The sequence below is a fragment of the Rosa rugosa genome, chromosome 2, assembly GCF_958449725.1.
Source record: "Rosa rugosa chromosome 2, drRosRugo1.1, whole genome shotgun sequence".
Classification (NCBI taxonomy): Eukaryota; Viridiplantae; Streptophyta; class Magnoliopsida; order Rosales; family Rosaceae; genus Rosa; species Rosa rugosa.
The window spans coordinates 20,004,993-20,023,819 of NC_084821.1; the positions used below are offsets into that span (position 1 = coordinate 20,004,993).

At 38.2% G+C, this 18,827-nt stretch overlaps 2 protein-coding genes across 3 annotated transcripts; both read right to left on the reverse strand.

The window, feature by feature from the left end:
• Positions 1–10,895: 10,895 nt before the first annotated feature.
• LOC133733834 (uncharacterized) lies at positions 10,896–12,740 on the reverse strand. Of its 2 annotated transcripts, XR_009857931.1 has the most exons (3): positions 12,006–12,737; positions 11,702–11,927; positions 10,896–11,597 (listed from the first exon to the last, which is right to left on the reverse strand). XR_009857931.1 is itself a non-coding variant. In XM_062161476.1 (2 exons), the coding sequence occupies exons 1-2, from the start codon at positions 12,522–12,524 to the stop codon at positions 11,775–11,777; spliced, it is 672 nt and encodes a 223-aa protein (XP_062017460.1). In that variant the 5' UTR covers positions 12,525–12,740; the 3' UTR covers positions 11,619–11,774. The 2 variants fall into 2 exon arrangements, 1 of the variants encoding a protein (XP_062017460.1); XM_062161476.1 differs by lacking the exon at positions 10,896–11,597 and having other exon boundaries at positions 11,619–11,927; positions 12,006–12,740.
• A 4,711-nt stretch (positions 12,741–17,451) lies between these two features.
• On the reverse strand, positions 17,452–18,368 carry LOC133730519 (uncharacterized). The gene is made up of 5 exons (XM_062158097.1): positions 18,276–18,368; positions 18,139–18,190; positions 17,959–18,042; positions 17,815–17,877; positions 17,452–17,594 (listed from the first exon to the last, which is right to left on the reverse strand). Exons 1-5 carry the CDS (start codon positions 18,366–18,368, stop codon positions 17,452–17,454), a joined length of 435 nt encoding a protein of 144 aa, XP_062014081.1.
• Positions 18,369–18,827: the final 459 nt, after the last annotated feature.

Sequence of the window (18,827 nt, forward strand, 5' to 3'; positions counted from 1 at the left end):
TTTTGTGTTCTACATGTCGATACGATCATTTCGATATATTATACGCAATTTTTGGATATCGTATGATTTAGTTATGAATTTTATGATTTCGATTAATTTCGATCGTTCGATTAATGTTTCTTGAAGATCGGACAGTCCGATGGACTTGTAGTTTTGATATGTTGATCGTATGACTGTTCTGTTGACTTTGAGAGGTCACGGACGAAGATCCGACCGTTGGATCTTCGTATAATTGTGAAATAGTGTTTCGGAAGGCGATTCGTGAGAATCCGACCGTCGGATTTCCATAAAAATTTGTGGAGATGTTTGTAAGGACGATTCAGGAAGATCCGACCGTTGGATCTTCGTGATAATTTTGGAGGATGATCCTAAGGGCGATCCGTGAGGATCCGACCGTTGGATCATCATATAAATTCGATCTGACCGTTGGATCATCATTAAATTAGAATCCGACCGTTGGATTTCCGTATATGTGTGGTTTATGAATGATTGCTAAGTTAAGATCGTATCTGACTAGGTGATTGACGGTTTGAGTTGGTGGACGATTGTGGATCGTATTTTGAGCTGAATTGAAGACGCAGCGGGATTATCGAGGTGAGTAAACCTCACGTGGTTCATATTACGAACCCAATACAATTAATTGCTTATTTTGTTGCAATCATATGAACTATTGTTGGTGTTACTAGACATTCCTGTGTGAATGTCTATATATATATTATTTACGTGAAATAATATGTATTGTTGGAGTTGTGTTGAGTTATTGTTGAGAAACAATACAGTGTGAGAGGTATTGAGTTTATTGTTGAGAAACAATATATTGTGAGAGGTGTTGAGTTTTATTGTTGAGGAACAATAAATTGTTGTGATCTGTGGAGATCACTAGGTCACGAGGTGACCATGGCATCTATTAGTGAATCACGCTCTCGTACCGGGCTGGTGGTTATTAATAGTATTAAATCGTAATCACGTCTGTGGCCGGACGAGTGGTTACGTTCAGTTAGAGCTCTAGTCTGTCTGCCAAATGTGGAGTGACCTTATGAGTGAAATTGAGAGTAACTCATAAGTGTCAATATATATATGGTAACCTTATGAGGGAAATTGAGAGTAACTCATAAGGGTCTATATATATATATGAGTCTGTCTACCAAATGTTGGGAAATCTTATGAGCGAATTTGAGAGTAACTCATAAGTGTCTATATATATATATGAGAGTGAGTGATCTTATGAGCTAAATTGAGAGTAACTCATAAGTGTCTACATATATATATGAGAGTGAGTGATCTTATGAGCTAAATTGAGAGTAACTCATAAGTGTCTATATATATATATATATGAGAGTGAGAAAGTAACGTGGGTTTGTGGTAGTCTTGAAATCTAATAAATCAACAGTTCTTTCTTGTTTACTCATACTGGCTGTAAAAAGCTTACCGGGTTTTGTGTTGTTGCAACTCCCGGTACACTATTCAAATTGTGTAGCGGGTAATCCTACAGGACAGGAGAACCAGGACGGTGATCGTGCGGTTAGAGCAATTGTTAGAGTTTTACAACAATTGTAAGTTGTGAGGTGTGTTATGCTCATTTGAGCTTTATAATATATTGTGAGAGTGAATTGTAATAATGAACTCGAAGTTCGAGATTTGGTTTTTTGTAATTGTAATTATTCAGGTTTCGGATTTGAATTTATCATTCAAAATTCGGGGCGTGACAGTTTGGTATCAGAGCGTAAGGTGCATATTTGGTGATGTGTCAATACCTTCCGAGTGATGGCCCGTCTGCAGCGGATCCCCATCGTGTGCTCTTTGGTATTGGCTAAGTCATTGGGTATGCGTGAGTGTTGGGAGTTGTTTAGGCCGCTAGGTCGTTTAGGGAACGTGAATACATTCCCTATAGTATTGACTTGGTTAATATGAATTTGTATTTGACTTATACTGTGTTTTAAGTGTTATACATGTATTAGCCAAGCATACTATACTCCTTAGGTGATGGAGATTCGAAGGGGTTGTACTTAGAACCTTACAGTTGTCTTGTAGGTTCGTATTGGAATAAGTTCAGTGGCCGCGAGTTACAATCCTTGAGGAATAGGAACCTCTTGATTCAACTCTGTTAAGTCAACGAGGATTGTTGTATGGAAGTGAGGTTCTTTTGGATGTTGAAGTGTTTGGTTGAAGGCATGATGTGGACCTATGCACGTACCTAGTGTGGATACGAGTATTAATGGATAGAAAGTTGCCTTCTTAAGTTGGACGTACATATGTTTTTGGATGAGATGTACATGTCAAATAATAGATATCTTGTTTTGTAATGAGATGTCCTTGTGGAGTTTGTTAGTAGGGTTGAGGTTAGGGAAGAAATTATTGCGGTTACTTCTTCCTTGTGCTTGTAAGTTGTTAAGCAGGGTTTAAGGTGCGAGACAAGAATTTTATTTTGTGCTCGATGGTTAGAGAGGAGAGACCATTGTTTTGGGTTGTCGTTGAGTACTATAATTCCTTCAGAATCAGGATTGTTGGTAGAATTGGAATTAGTAGTAGTTTTGGTGATTCTGAATTTGAATTGAGTTCGCGAGATGTGTCTTATATACGTGGTTGATGTTACTTGCATCATTTTGGAACGATACGTTACGATTCACAAGGAAAACTGGATTTGAAATTTATTCATTTGAACACCATGGGTTGATGACCTGACCGTGACTTGTGAATATAGTTTTGTTCAAGTGAATGAAATTGAATTTTGTGGCCTTTGTGTGGTGAACTAGTTTTCTTAAGTTTTGGATCGTAGTATGGAGATGGGCTGCAGTGAATTTGAAGTTGTTGTGTGTTTTAAGTTTAAGTAGGCGGGACACTTAAAGTTTTGCAATGGAGTTGATTTTGGTGTAATTAATTGGGAGAGTTAGAATCAGTTCTTGTGAATGATGTTGGATGAGAGTGTGTGCCTTTGGTGATTGATTTTAGGTGTTATAGTTAAACGCAATTTCGGATATTGATTTTAGTGATTTTGTTAGGTATCCATAGTGGTTCAAGTGAATTACTATGTGATATGGAGTTTGATTTGATTTCTGAATCGCTAAATGTTAGGGATTGAATTGTGGTGAGTTTTTGTTGAAACAATTGATAGATGGAATTATCGAGATTCTATAAGAGTTGTAAGAGTAACTCTAAAAACGTGGGTTTTTCCTAGCTAACTCAGGATGTGTTTAGCTTTATAAATCCCTAATCCTATCGATGAAATTGTTGTGTTTGGTTTGACTCAGAGGATACTAGCTAGACCTCGATGCGACTTAATTGATTGTTGGATTCTTTTTGAGTGATTGTTTTTATTGCATCATTATGAAAGATGTGTGCAGTAGAGTTGTTTATGGTTTTGAAAACAGTATTGGGTGACCAAGGTTCGATCCTTGGTGTTGTTGTTGGTTAAACAAACAGGAAAGAAAACATGCACACCATCTTATTGAGTTTATATTACAAAAAAAAAAAAAAAAAAAAAAAAAAAAAAGCGAGGACTATGCTATACTAAGCCTAGTCAGCAGCTCCGGATGGGTTGAGGCTGAGCTCAAGAGAAACGTTTGAGCCACTGTGGTAACCGCCTGAGCCACCAGAATAGTAACCAAAAGCGCTACCTTCCTCGGAAGTAGCCTTCAGGTTACCAAAGACGTCCTCGCCGTGCACGGGGAACAGAGGAAGAGTTTGAACCTCCTGGTGATCTCCTCCTCGTTGTTGCAGGGATGTTTGTCCTCCTGTTGTGCCAAAAGAGTTGTACTAGTATTAGTGTTGAAGTGTGAGGAAGAATATGAAACAGAATTTAAATCAAGAAATCCTTCATTACCAGTAGAATAGGTGGAACCAAAGTTGAGATCAATGGATCTACCATCATCAGTAGAACTAGTGGACCCAAAATTGATGTCAATGGATCCACCAGCTGGCCCAAAATTGATGTCGATGGATCCACCAGCACCAGTAGAACCAGTGGACCCAAAATTGAGATCAATGGATCTACCAGTACCAAGAGAACTAGTTCTCATGGGCACTGGAGCAGCCTGATTACACCTATTCATCTGCTTCTCTCGAGCCCTGACGTTCTGGAACCAAAAGTAAATGTTCTTACCCTCAACATACCCATACTGGTTCAGCTGGAGACAGATCTCGTGAATCTGCTCTGTAGTTGGGCACTTAAATCCCTTGACATAGTAAAGATCCTTGAGGATTCTTATTTGTTCTGGAGTAGGAATCCACCTGGTACGGCTTCGCCAGAAATCCATGTTGGCACTACTTCCAGCTGCTTGGGTGTTTCCTCCCTCCTCTGTTGGTTGCTGTTGTTGTGGTTCCATTTGTTGCGGGGTTTGGAGCTCCATTAGTTGCAGAGTTCGTGGCTCTTGGGTCATGGGGTGAGAGGATGTGGAAATCGAGGAATACATGGTTTAGTGTTTGAGGGAGATTTTGTTAGAAGGATTGGAGTTGTTGAACTGGTGATTGGAGATCTGAGATTCTCAGAGGAAAGATGAGATCGAATCTTCAAATGGAAGAAAAGATCTGAGAAAGAAGGATTGAAGATTTGGAGGAAAATATTGAAGATCTGAAAGTTCAGAGGAAAGATGGGATTGAATCAACTAGATGGGAGAGAAGATCAGAAGAGAAGGATTGAAATTGATGAAGAAAGGATTTGAGAAGAGAAAGGCTGAAGAGTTGAGAGAGAAAGACTTGAGCTCGGAAGAAAATTTCTTTTCTTTTGGAGTGAACAGTTTTTCCCCAGAATGCACCTATTTATAGAACAAGGTGAGCAGATCTCCACCGTTGGATGAACGATCTCAGAATTTGAATCCACGCGTTGGATTAAAGTCATCCGAAAACCCGGAAAAGTTGTTGGCGCGTGGAGAGCGTGTAAGGGGACAGGCCGAACCTCGAGATGCTGTGGCAGACAGCTTTAGCCGAAAGCAGATTTGACTGCCGTAAATCACGGAAGGGATAAGCCGTGACACAAGTGGGCCGTACTTGGGCCTGTCTCGGATCAAGGCATCACTGTAGCTGTGGGTGGAGGCCTGATGGGCCGAGTTTCAGAAACAGTTTTGGACATGATGGGCCGAGTTTCTGAAACAGTTTTGGATGAGTTGGGCCGGATTTCTGTAACAGTTTTGGATACGTTGGGCTGGGTTTCTGCAACAGTTTTGGATGTTTTGGGCCGAATTGTTGAAACAGTTGAAACAGTTGGTTTAAATAAAAGGATTGGTATGGATAATAACGTGAGCAGCCGTGCTCGAGTGGTTGAGTGTACAGTTCGTGTACAAGAGGTCTGAGGTTCGAACCTCGCCTCTCGTTTATTTTTATTATGTTCGTTTATGACATAATAAGTATAAAATTTGTACACATTATATTAAGCACAGCTTGTGCTCCAGTGGTTGGGGGACAAAGGTTTCGTGCGGCAGGTTGAGGTTTCGAACCTTGCCTCCCCCGTTATTTTATTTATGTCACTGATGACATAATAAATATAACACGTGAGCATATATTAATGAAGGCAGCTCTTGCTTCAGTGGTTGGGAGCAAAACCTTCGTGTTCGAGGTCGGGAGTTCGAACCTTACCTCTTACAAATATTTTTGGATCTCGTATATGCTTGATATACGGACGTATATACGGTATGTACGGTATACATACGTATATACGGTCTGTACGGTATGCATACGTATATACAGTTGTACGGTATGCATACGTATATACGGTCTGTACGGTATGTATACGTATATACGGTATGTACAATTTCATACCGTAGCCGAGCTGGAAGTTGGTGGGCCGATTGGTAGGCCCAAATAGTAAGCCCAAATGGTAAGCCCAATTGTTCGGCCCGAATAGTAGGCCCAAATGTTAAACCCAAAGTGGTTTGGGCCGGTTCGAAATGTGGATGGTCCGATTTCTTCAGGCCCAATTGGCCAGCCCTAGTGCTTAGTCCAAGGATTGAGCAAGCCCAAGTCATCATCATTGGGTGATATAATTTATTGGCGTGCTTTTGGGGATGATTTGTTTTGAGTGATGCATCTCTATGGTTGTGAAGAGTGGTGCATGCTTAAGTTTTACTATGGAGATTTACCGTGATGCTAATTGAGTAGCGAAACACTTTGTGGGAGTGTTTACTGTGCTTGTATGCCAGTACAGAGTGATGATCTATGTGAAGATCTATGTGATGATCTATGTGAAGATCTATGTGAGGATCTATGAGATGATCCATGTGACGATTTTGTGTATGTGATGTGGAGTGTTGTTGAGCAGTTGTTGTGTGAGTTTACGTTTGTGATGAAAGGATTTAGTGGCCATAGGAATGTATTTTTATACAAGGGCTGTGGCTTTGTAGATTACTACAGATTTGGAAAAGATGGAGATCCTATAGTTAGGTCAACCTTAATCGAGAGGAATTGACTTACGCTTAAATTTCGGGACGAAATTTCTTTAAGGAGGGTAGACTGTAATACCCCGGAAAATCCCAATTAAATTCCATGGTTTTTTAGAAATGATTTCACGATAGTAGGAGCGAGTACGAAGCTTGGAAAAGTTGTGGAATTAGTTCGAACGATTTTATTTTCGAAAACGAACGTTTTTAGGGGGTCAACAAAGTTGACTTTTTATACGTTCAAAATTTGGGAAAACTTCCTTCATAAAAGTTGTAGAGCTCGTCGATATGATCGCGTGCATATGTCGAACGAAATTTTTGGAGTTCGTACGATTATGTTACGAATTTTGGAAATATGAGATTCTTTTTTTATAATCTCTTTTCCTCGGATTCTCTTTTTTTTTCTTTTCTTTTTCTTCCTTTTCCTTTTCCTTTTCCTTTCCTCCGGGTCTCCTTCCTTCTTTTTCTTTTTCTCTTTTTTCTTCTTCTTTCTCTCTCTCTCGTTCTCCCTCGCATCCGAAACGAAGAAAAAAAACAGAGCAGCAGCTCTTCGATCAATAGCTCCTCCCTTAGTCCACCAAACGGCGTCGGACCACCGCCATTAGTTTCGCCTCAACCTTGCGCAGATGCTGGAGGCAGCCTTGCGCGGCGGTACGACCGGAAACGACGGCGGAGGCACGAGTCCGATTCAGCCCAGTTTTGGTTCGAAGCTTGATATCTCGAGCTACAAGCCACCAAAGCTCATCAAACTTCACCCACGAGCTCACCTCAACTTCCTGAAGCTCCCAGAAGTAACCTTGCACGGCGGCGTGGCTTGTGGTGGCGACTGGAAGCTCAACCCGACCTAGATCGAAACCGGACTGTGGAGCTCGATATCTCGAGTTGTGGAGGTTCGTTTTGAGTGATTCTTGAACTGGAGAGCTCACCTTGAACTTCTGAACAAATATCCAGAAGGGATCGAAGCCATTGGAGGACCTTTTTACGTCAAACTGGAGCTCGCCGGTTTCTGCAGATTTTCCGGCCAACTCGACTGTTTTGGTATTTTTCAACCTCTTCCCATTAATTTCTGATCTTGTGCTAGTTATGAATATTGACCAGCATGTAAAAATAAAGAACTTTCATGTTGGAAGTTTTGGCTAATTTTGACTTTGAATGGGTGGCGGTGCCGCCACTGTGATGGTGGTTTCCGGCGACCTCCGGCCACCCCAAGGACAGTTTCTGTCCATTTTTGTGTTCTACATGTCGATACGATCATTTCGATATATTATACGCAATTTTTGGATATCGTATGATTTAGTTATGAATTTTATGATTTCGATTAATTTCGATCGTTCGATTAATGTTTCTTGAAGATCGGACAGTCCGATGGACTTGTAGTTTTGATATGTTGATCGTATGACTGTTCTGTTGACTTTGAGAGGTCACGGACGAAGATCCGACCGTTGGATCTTCGTATAATTGTGAAATAGTGTTTCGGAAGGCGATTCGTGAGAATCCGACCGTCGGATTTCCATAAAAATTTGTGGAGATGTTTGTAAGGACGATTCAGGAAGATCCGACCGTTGGATCTTCGTGATAATTTTGGAGGATGATCCTAAGGGCGATCCGTGAGGATCCGACCGTTGGATCATCATATAAATTCGATCTGACCGTTGGATCATCATTAAATTAGAATCCGACCGTTGGATTTCCGTATATGTGTGGTTTATGAATGATTGCTAAGTTAAGATCGTATCTGACTAGGTGATTGACGGTTTGAGTTGGTGGACGATTGTGGATCGTATTTTGAGCTGAATTGAAGACGCAGCGGGATTATCGAGGTGAGTAAACCTCACGTGGTTCATATTACGAACCCAATACAATTAATTGCTTATTTTGTTGCAATCATATGAACTATTGTTGGTGTTACTAGACATTCCTGTGTGAATGTCTATATATATATTATTTACGTGAAATAATATGTATTGTTGGAGTTGTGTTGAGTTATTGTTGAGAAACAATACAGTGTGAGAGGTATTGAGTTTATTGTTGAGAAACAATATATTGTGAGAGGTGTTGAGTTTTATTGTTGAGGAACAATAAATTGTTGTGATCTGTGGAGATCACTAGGTCACGAGGTGACCATGGCATCTATTAGTGAATCACGCTCTCGTACCGGGCTGGTGGTTATTAATAGTATTAAATCGTAATCACGTCTGTGGCCGGACGAGTGGTTACGTTCAGTTAGAGCTCTAGTCTGTCTGCCAAATGTGGAGTGACCTTATGAGTGAAATTGAGAGTAACTCATAAGTGTCAATATATATATGGTAACCTTATGAGGGAAATTGAGAGTAACTCATAAGGGTCTATATATATATATGAGTCTGTCTACCAAATGTTGGGAAATCTTATGAGCGAATTTGAGAGTAACTCATAAGTGTCTATATATATATATGAGAGTGAGTGATCTTATGAGCTAAATTGAGAGTAACTCATAAGTGTCTACATATATATATGAGAGTGAGTGATCTTATGAGCTAAATTGAGAGTAACTCATAAGTGTCTATATATATATATATATGAGAGTGAGAAAGTAACGTGGGTTTGTGGTAGTCTTGAAATCTAATAAATCAACAGTTCTTTCTTGTTTACTCATACTGGCTGTAAAAAGCTTACCGGGTTTTGTGTTGTTGCAACTCCCGGTACACTATTCAAATTGTGTAGCGGGTAATCCTACAGGACAGGAGAACCAGGACGGTGATCGTGCGGTTAGAGCAATTGTTAGAGTTTTACAACAATTGTAAGTTGTGAGGTGTGTTATGCTCATTTGAGCTTTATAATATATTGTGAGAGTGAATTGTAATAATGAACTCGAAGTTCGAGATTTGGTTTTTTGTAATTGTAATTATTCAGGTTTCGGATTTGAATTTATCATTCAAAATTCGGGGCGTGACAGAATGAATGGTTTAAGTCTTAGTCCTTTGGCTTCCTTGTGAACCTGTCATATACAACATAACTAGTTATGAAGATTAAATGTTAACCAAACTGCAGCTTCATTGTGAACCTAGCAGTTGCATACATAAACTAGATATGAAGATTAAATGTTAACCAAATTGCAGCTTCATTGTGAACCTAGCAGTTGCATACAAAATAGATATGAAGATTAAATGTTAACCAAACTGTCAAATTAAATGAATGGTTCAAGATGAAATTAGCTACTGTAAACCAAAGGGAATGAGATATTAGATATTAGAACTTGCATTTAAATTTAACCAAACTTACCTTAACCCAATCGTCATAAACTTGTTTTTCACAAACAACCATTTTATTTTCATGGTCCCATGAGAAGCCACTGGAGTTAGCAATCATGTCAGAGATTGCAAGTGTTTGTTTCTTTAGTGTCTTAACACAAGACTCAATGTGGGGATTCGCCTTTAATCCACAATTTGGTAGCTTTTGCTCTATAATTTTTTCTAGTTGTCTCAAATATCCTGCCTTGAATCCATTGTCAACCTTCCATACCCCAGAAACAAAAAGTTCAGTCAAAGCCTCAACTAGAGCTACATCTTCAATAGGGGTCCAGGTGTGTGATGGTTGCTTCTCTTTATTTCTTCCACTTCTAGCAGTTGAGGATCTTGAGTTTGCTTGCAAATCCATCCTACATTTTCAGAATTCTCGTCTACTTATCAGTAACACTTCATATAGAATTAATAAGCTGAAACCAAAGCAGTGGCAGAACAACAATATGTCACTTTAACAGAACAGTTGCATACATTACAGTAACCTTGGGTTTTAGATTACATTTCTGACATCAGATCATATATATACATCTTACAGAGGAGCAGTAAAGAATAGCAGAACAAAACAGACACCATTTTGAGAACAAAAGCTGCAAACAAAAAAAGCAGTTGCATAACTGATAAATAAAAAGCACCAAATTGTGCAGCTCCAAAAGAAGAATGAAAAGCTGCAAACAAAAAAAGCAGTTGCATAACTGATAAATAAAAAGCACCAAATTGTGCAGCTCCAAAAGAAGAATGAAAAGCTGCAAACAAAAATAGCAGTTGCATAAATGATAAATAAAAAGCACCAAATTGTGCAGCTCCAAACCAAGAATGAAAAGCTGCAAGTACAAAATAGCAGTTGCATACAAAATAAATAAAAAGCACCAAATTGTGCAGCTCCAAACCAAGAAAGTAAAGCTGCAAACAAAATAGCAGTTGCATACAACATAGCCTACCCAACTTCACAACAAAAGCTGCAAACAAAAATAGCAGTTGCATAAATGATAAATAAAAAGCACCAAATTGTGCAGCTCCAAACCAAGAATGAAAAGCTGCAGTACAAAATAGCAGTTGCATAACTGATAAATAAAAAGCACCAAATTGTGCAGCTCCAAACCAAGAATGAAAAGCTGCAAGTACAAAATAGCAGTTGCATAAATGATAAATAAAAAGCACCAAATTGTGCAGCTCCAAACCAAGAATGAAAAGCTGCAGTACAAAATAGCAGTTGCATAACTGATAAATAAAAAGCACCAAATTGTGCAGCTCCAAACCAAGAATGAAAAGCTGCAAGTACAAAATAGCAGTTGCATATAAAATAAATAAAAAGCACCAAATTGTGCAGCTCCAAACCAAGAAAGTAAAGCTGCAAACAAAATAGCAGTTGCATACAACATAGCCTACTTAACTTCACAACAAAAGCTGCAAACAAAATAAACTCTCCAGTTCTTCTTCTTTTAGTCGGATGATGAACTCTCCAGCCAAGTTTTTCATCTTCTGCTCCTAGTTCCTCTCCATTCATTGAACATTTGTGTTGCCAACTCTCTTCTCCAATCATTCCATTGTTCTGATGAGTCGATAAAATTGATTATATCATCATCATCATCATCATCATCATCATCATCATCTTGGTTATTCACAATGGCATTCAGTTCATTTTCTAAGGGATCAATTGCCATTTCCCTTCTTATAAGGTTGTGCAGCAAGCAACATGCTATAACAATTCGGCACTGTGTCTTCACTGGAAAAAATGAAGGGCTCCTTAGAATTGCCCATCGCATCTTAAGTAACCCAAAACATCTCTCTATCACATTCCTAGCAGAAGAATGCTTCATATTAAAAAACTCTTCGGGGGTGGTAGGTTGATATCCTTCTCTCCAATCATTTAAATGGTATCTCTGGCCTCTATATGGAGCAAGAAACCCCTCCCCATTTGGATACCCAGCATCAACAAGGTAGTAATATCCTATCGAATGAAGTAAAAAATATAATTACTTTGATGAAAAATTAATATACAACTCCTAACCAATTATGTAATGACATAAAAAAGTTATTTTCAGTTCATCTCACCATGGGGAACTCGGAAACCATGTCTCCTACTAATGGCATCACGTAGTACTCGTGAATCTGCAGCCGAACCCTCCTAACCAGGTAACACATAAATGAATTTCATATCTTGGGAGCATACTCCCAAGACATTAGTAGCAATTTCATTCTTCCTACTTCGGTACCTAGGCTTGTCCGCTTCTGTCACATGTACTCTAATATATGTCCCATCTAGCGCCCCGAGACAATTCTACAATAATAAACAACTTAGAATGTATATTCTTCATTAATTTCATAGTGTAATAACAAATAGCAGAATGTTGTGTACCTTAAACCATTTCCACTTCTCATCAGATGAGTTTTCTGGAACAGGTTCTGGTGTTTTTAACAATTGTCCTTGTAGACATAGGACTGCTCTTAATACCGCGTTAAAATATCTGCTAATTGTTTCCCCAGAACGCAAAAATCTATCTTGTATGATTCTGTTCTTTTCATGGTACGCAAGAATATGCAAGAACATAGCCACCATTTCATCTACAGATACATTTCTTGTGTCTCTTAATTTACCAGATGTGCGTAACATAGAGCACAATAAGCTAAATGTATGCCTATCCATGCGGAGACTGTTTATGCATCTTACATCGCTTGCATACACCATTCGTTGAACATTTCCAATTCTTGACAAAGCATCATAAAAAGATGGTGATTTCAATCTATACTTCCGATAATGTCTTTCTGCAATGATATACATCATAATGTATATCATCACGACAAAGTTAAGCAAATCCTTAATATTGTCCAGCATTAGAAGAATCCTTTTTGTCTTCGACAACTTTCTACGAGCCATAACTGCCACCAAATTCTCTAGTTAGTGCCTATTTTGTTCAAGTATAACTAAAAAAAAAAAAGTGATTACAGATCCCCCAAACAGAGGACAAATCAATAACAAACAATATGTATATATATATATAGTTATACACACACCAAACGCATAGATGAAATCTGTAAACCGAAAGCGGATGAATCAATAACCAAAAGCAGATGACTCAATAACCAAAACCACAGTTCCAATCACAAGTGAAATTAAAACCAAACCCATAGATGAAATCAAAAACAAAACCACAGATCAAATCACAAATGAAATCAAAACCAAAACCACAAATGATTTGATCTCACACTGCATGTTGTGTGTGTGTGTGTGTATATATATATACTTGGAAGCTGCTACGGGAGGAAGATGGGAAGATGATAAGCAGATTTAATCTTGGAAGCTGTTGTGCGAGGAAGATGATAACAAGATGAATGGTTCGTGTGTGCTTCACTGGTTCGTGATATGAGTGCTATCTGACATAGCGTTTGGAAATGACTCAAACTCTCCAAAACACACGCCTGACACAGAGCTCAATGGTATTGCAAGGATAGTTTAGTCATTTTATTAGGATGGAAAGTGAATCCTGGGGTGGGTGGGCGGGAAGCTATTTCCCCCGCAATTTCCTTTCCTTTGGGAGTCAGTTTCCCTTCCTTTGCAATCCCAAACACTGGAAAGGAATGAATTTCCTTTCCCAAGGCTCTGATTCTGGCAACCAAACACAGCCTAAGAGAAACCATTCATCAAGAGTATTGGGAGGTTGTCGAGAGGCGAGTTTTTACAGGTTTGAGCATTTAATTGCCCCTTATATGTGGCTATGTAACTTTCTTTGACCTGAATATAGGTACCATTTCTCCTTTTTTGTGATTTTCAGTGACGGGAACAAGAGCTGATGAAGAGGTGAAACTTTATGCATAGTTTTTTTTTTTTTTGCTCCCTGCCCCCTTGTTGTAGATGGTACTAGCTTTGGTGTGCAATTCACACCATTTTTTTTTTATAAATGAAATATTCTTTTGCGACGTCAAAGTATCCATCACAACCAATTCACCCCAATTTTTTTTTTTAAATGAAATATCTTTTTGCGACGGCAAAGTACCCGTCGCAAATAATTTAGTTATTGCGATGGCAACAGATTTCCGTCGCAAATATTTTTTGCAACGGAAATTTACGTCGCAAATGGATCTTGTGGCGCCACCTATTGCAACGCTAACATTTCCGTTGCAAAAAGTTCAATTTCCTGTCGCGAAAATAGGCGTCGCAAAAGCAATTGGTTTTAATAGTGATGGCTCAATATGAGCTCTATATAATTTCATAACTTTGTGGAAGTTAGAATATGTTGCAACATTGTGGGCATGATTCAAATTTAATTTCTTATTCTTGTCATAGTTCTCATTGAGGCAATAAGTCATTTTAACTGTAAATGAATGAGTATAATGAACTTTAGACTTTTTGATTCCATGAATGAGGATTTAAGCTCTTTCAATCATTCATGGACTTGCCTTTGGCTATATGAATCCATTGAGGATTTAACTGAGCAATATGCTTATAATGACACATAGGATTTGGGGATTTGCTTTTAGCAATTTGCCTTTAAGATCTTCATATTAGCCAAGACAACATACCATAAGTCTCTCGTCAATATAACATTGTACTTATAGAAAAGTTGTCGCTTGGAGAAGAATGATAAGCTCATGTCTCTATAAAGAGACTTGTGCCATAGTGATTTCAATTCACTTTAGTACACCATTTTGTAAGTTTTAGGGTTGATAAAGTCCAAGTATATCATCACTGTCGCGCTCCCGATTTTTAACACAATTAAAAATCGATATATAATTGAATAATTATACATGCGTGAACCGGGTTGCCACACAACAAACCCGGTAAGCTTGTGAAAGCTCGTATGAGTAACTCAAAACCACCACAAATCAACTCACACCAAAACTAAGGAAAACAACTCACTCCTTGATTCCTTAAACACCAACTAAAGAAAGCAACTCACGCCTTGTTTTCTTTCAATTCCCGAAATAAGGAAAGCCACTCACAGCTTGATTTTCAATTCAAATCACGAAATAAGGAAAGCAACTTACACCTTGATTTCCTTTAAATCGTATATAAGTAAGCAACTCACACCTTGTTCCTTAAAACACAAATTCATGAGTTAGATATAACCTCGCACTATTACCTTATGAATTACACTGGCAGACAGACTAGAGCTCTAACTGAAATCGTAACCACTCGTCCGGCCAAAGACGTGATTACTCGATATACTGCCAAAAGTCAACTTGTGACATTAAATCCTCGGGCCTCTCGGCCCCTCGGAGTAAAACATTTAAAGGAGTCGCACTAGACCCAAAATGTTACACAAATCTCAATGCTTTTCAAAACAATAGAAATTATCATTTCACAACATTTATTTTCCGAAAAGCCACAACAGAAAACAATAAAAAGCATCATTCATGCATATTGTTTTCATAAATCCACAAAATCCACCAACACATATATATTTCATGTAAATATATATATACGTAGTCATCTGCTCAGGAATGCCTACTAATACTAACTATAGTTTGCAGTTAATAATAACTCTCAAAACGATAAAGGTAATTCCGTTCGTAAATGAACCTTGTGAGATTACTTACCTCAAAATTTCAGTTGCGCCTTCAATATAGAACAAGCAGCCCAACCATAAAATAACCATCCTAGAATACTTTGTCAAGTACCTAATCACAAACGGTTTCAACTTAGTAACGATTCACAAACGATATAAGTCTGAAACCCTTGTTTTGAACTAAAATCCCCAAAGTGACGCCAATAGAGGCGAAACAACATCCGAGACCACCCAATGTCTCCGGAATACTTCTACGATCGATATGTCAAAATCACAAGTCGATCGGACGCTCAAATCCTCACGGATTGAATCATCGAACGGTCCAAAACCGTAAAAATCACCACTTAATCATACGATCTCCAAAAATTGCGTATTATATATCGAAACGCTTGTATCGACGAGTAGATGATATATAAAACCAGAAACTATCCATTACATGGTTGGAAGGCTGCCAAAACGCCACCACAGTTGGTGGCACAGCCACCACCGGCCAAAACTCAAAACTAGATTAATCCAACAATCCAAAATGTCAAGAACACCAAATAGATCAACTTTAATACCTGGGGTTCAAGCCAAGGCCTAGATCGCCGCCACAAGCCACTGTGAATTGTTCGCCTTGAGTTGATCCAATTCCGACGTGAATCGATCCAAACAAACACCACAGATCAATCAGGGAGGCTCCTACGAACTCAAAATATGAAGCTTGAAGCCGTGCAGTCGCCGAAGCAAGGATTTTTTATTGGATCCTACTGCACTCAGTTTCACCGCTTCGCTGCACCACCGTGACCGAGAATCGATGCTAGAGGCCACCACCAAGAGGACCGGAACAAGGAGGTGAGTCGGTATGTCCATGTCCCGCCGCTAGAGGTTGCCAGAGATCGCCGGAAAAGCCGGGTCGGGTTTTCGGGTTTGGGTCGGGTCTAACTCAAAGAAGAGAGAGAACGGAGAGTTTGATTTTCGGAAAAAGAAACTCAAATGGAAATAGTAAATTTCCCGAAAGGGAAACTTCTATTTATAGTGGTTTCCAAAAATATCCAAAACTTCCGTAGACCATAACTTCTACATACGAACTCCAATTTTCGCGTTCCACATGTTCACGAACTCATATCGACGCGCTCTACGACTTTCGTGAAAGAAGTTTTTGGAGAATCTCAACGTATCAAAAGTCAACCTTTGCAACCCCCCCTAAAACCATACTTATCGAATAAAAATTCTTCCGAAACACTTCTGCTCCGTCCACGAGCCACAAAACCGTCCAATAACCATTAATTAGATTTCGAAAAATTCTCGGAAAATAAATACTAATTTTCGGGGCATCACAATCACGTTTACAATATTCAAATTCATTGGAATTGCCTATTTCCAATTTGGCCAATATTATAAATTGTCGACATAGCAAAACGTGGTAGTATACAGCCCTTGATGATATTTAGTAGCTACTACAGATGTGATATCATCAATGATCATCGATTAGAGATCTGTCACACATTCAAAATATATGCATGCATTAGCTATAATAAGCTTATTCACTTCAGGTACCCATGCCTCTTTTAGGGCATTTGTTGTTTCTCAAGGACAATTTAATTAAAGAATGTGGATCTTTGTATAACCTCATGAAGAGCATTACAGGGCTTGTATAATCTTCCCTTACATGAAGATTAAACATTGGACTTAGTGGATATATTCCACACAATTCACGCCGTTACATTAGTTTTTCCTCCCCCTAACAGCGGGAAGACTATCATATTTGGGCCTAGTTTGGGATTGTTGTGCTGTGAGAAGAAGCACTTCTGATATTGCTGCGAGAAGAAGCAGCGGATGTGTTTGGTAAACTGTTTTTAAAAGTGTTGTGTGAACCAAAAGCAATTTCTGAGTGTTTGGTAAATTTTAAGTAAAAAGTGCTTTGGTTTGGTATAATTACCAAAATAGGCATAAATGATAAAAGATGCTACTAAAATACATAACTTTATTTTATGATTATGTAACTATACCAAATTAAATAGTTTCTCATGTATTGTCCTTGTACACTAGTTTAAATTATCAATTCATCACTTTTATCTCAATATGTATATTAATTCTACAAATTATATAAGCAATTTTAATTTTTTGTAATTTGTTTTCTTATATATTTCTTGGATCAAATAAAAGATTACATTAAACTCTTAAATATTATACAAATGAGTTGAGAATATTACACAAAACATTCCCCCACCATGGTCAACGGGAAACATTACACAAACTGTATTAATGTCAATACAACTTTGCAACTAAATGCTAAGTAGATGCATTCATTAGACTTTATGCAATTGTATTTCTTAACATCTCCATTTCTTGTCTTCCCGGACCATCTTCTTCATATGCATTGTCTTTCATCTCATCATTGTTGTCATCACTTGAGTAATTTTTCACTTTCATCAAAATCACGATATTGTTGAGCATATCTTCTTATGTAGTTATGAAGAGTCATTGTAGCAATAACTATTTTAACTTGTTTATCATAAGGAAAGCTTGACATATCATGTAAAATACTCCACTTTTTTTTCCATACCCCAAAAGTGCGCTCAATAACACTCCTAAGTGAAGAATGTGCATGATTAAATATTTCTTTATGACCCGTCGGTTCATCACCTCTACAAAAATGTGGAAGGTGATACCGCTCACCTTTATACGGTCCTAAAAAACCTTTCATTTGTGGGTATCCGGCATCCACCACATAATATTTTCCTGAAATGAAAAATTATAATGAATGATTGATTATGATATAATTTAGGATTATTATTTGTGCAATGTAAGTAAAAAAATTACCATTTGGAGGTTTAGTAAAATTCGATCGAGGATTGCGGAAAGCCGATAAGAATACTCTACTGTCATGGGCAGTGCCTTCCCACCCTGCACATGCAAATGTGAATTGCATGTTGAAGTTGCATATAGCCAAAATATTTTGGGTGGGTGTTCCTTTTCGGCCAATGTATGGCACTTGGTCACATGGAGAAATCGAAGCTTGAACATGAACACCATCAATAACGCCAATACAATCCTACAAATGATTTGTAATAGGTATTAAAAACATTATATAAATGGAGCAAAAAAGCAAAGCATATAAATCAAAACATTATACATACCTTAAAATGAGGCATGTATCTTGAGTTATTTAGAATTTCATTTGGGATGCTTGTAAATTCGGGATCCTCTGGCTTTATGAGCACTTTCGCCATTTTATAGAAAATCTTGAGCATTATATCAAAATATCTACTAATTGTCTCACCGGAACGTTGAAAACGCTCGTGTATTCCTATTGGTTTGACCTTGTCCCAAAATATATAGAGACATAGCTAACATTTCAGCAGTACTTATGTTTTTTGAACCCTTCACCATCTTCTCAACATCATTCAATAGCATTAAGAAGCAGTTTTTATCCATCCTAAACTGGTTATAACGCCTAATTTCATTCCCCTCTAACACTTCCATTAACCAAATATAACCTGTTTGGGAGCTTGTCATACATGGAGTTTTTTTAATGTACTTTTCAAGATAGAGTTGAATAAGACGACCGGTTACACATATAATTTGGTTTATCTCCTCCTCATCTCCAGAAGTCTCCATACTTCACAAAACAAACCTGCCAATTTATACTTGTTCATCAAATTTAAAAATATAAAATGGTTGTAACAATG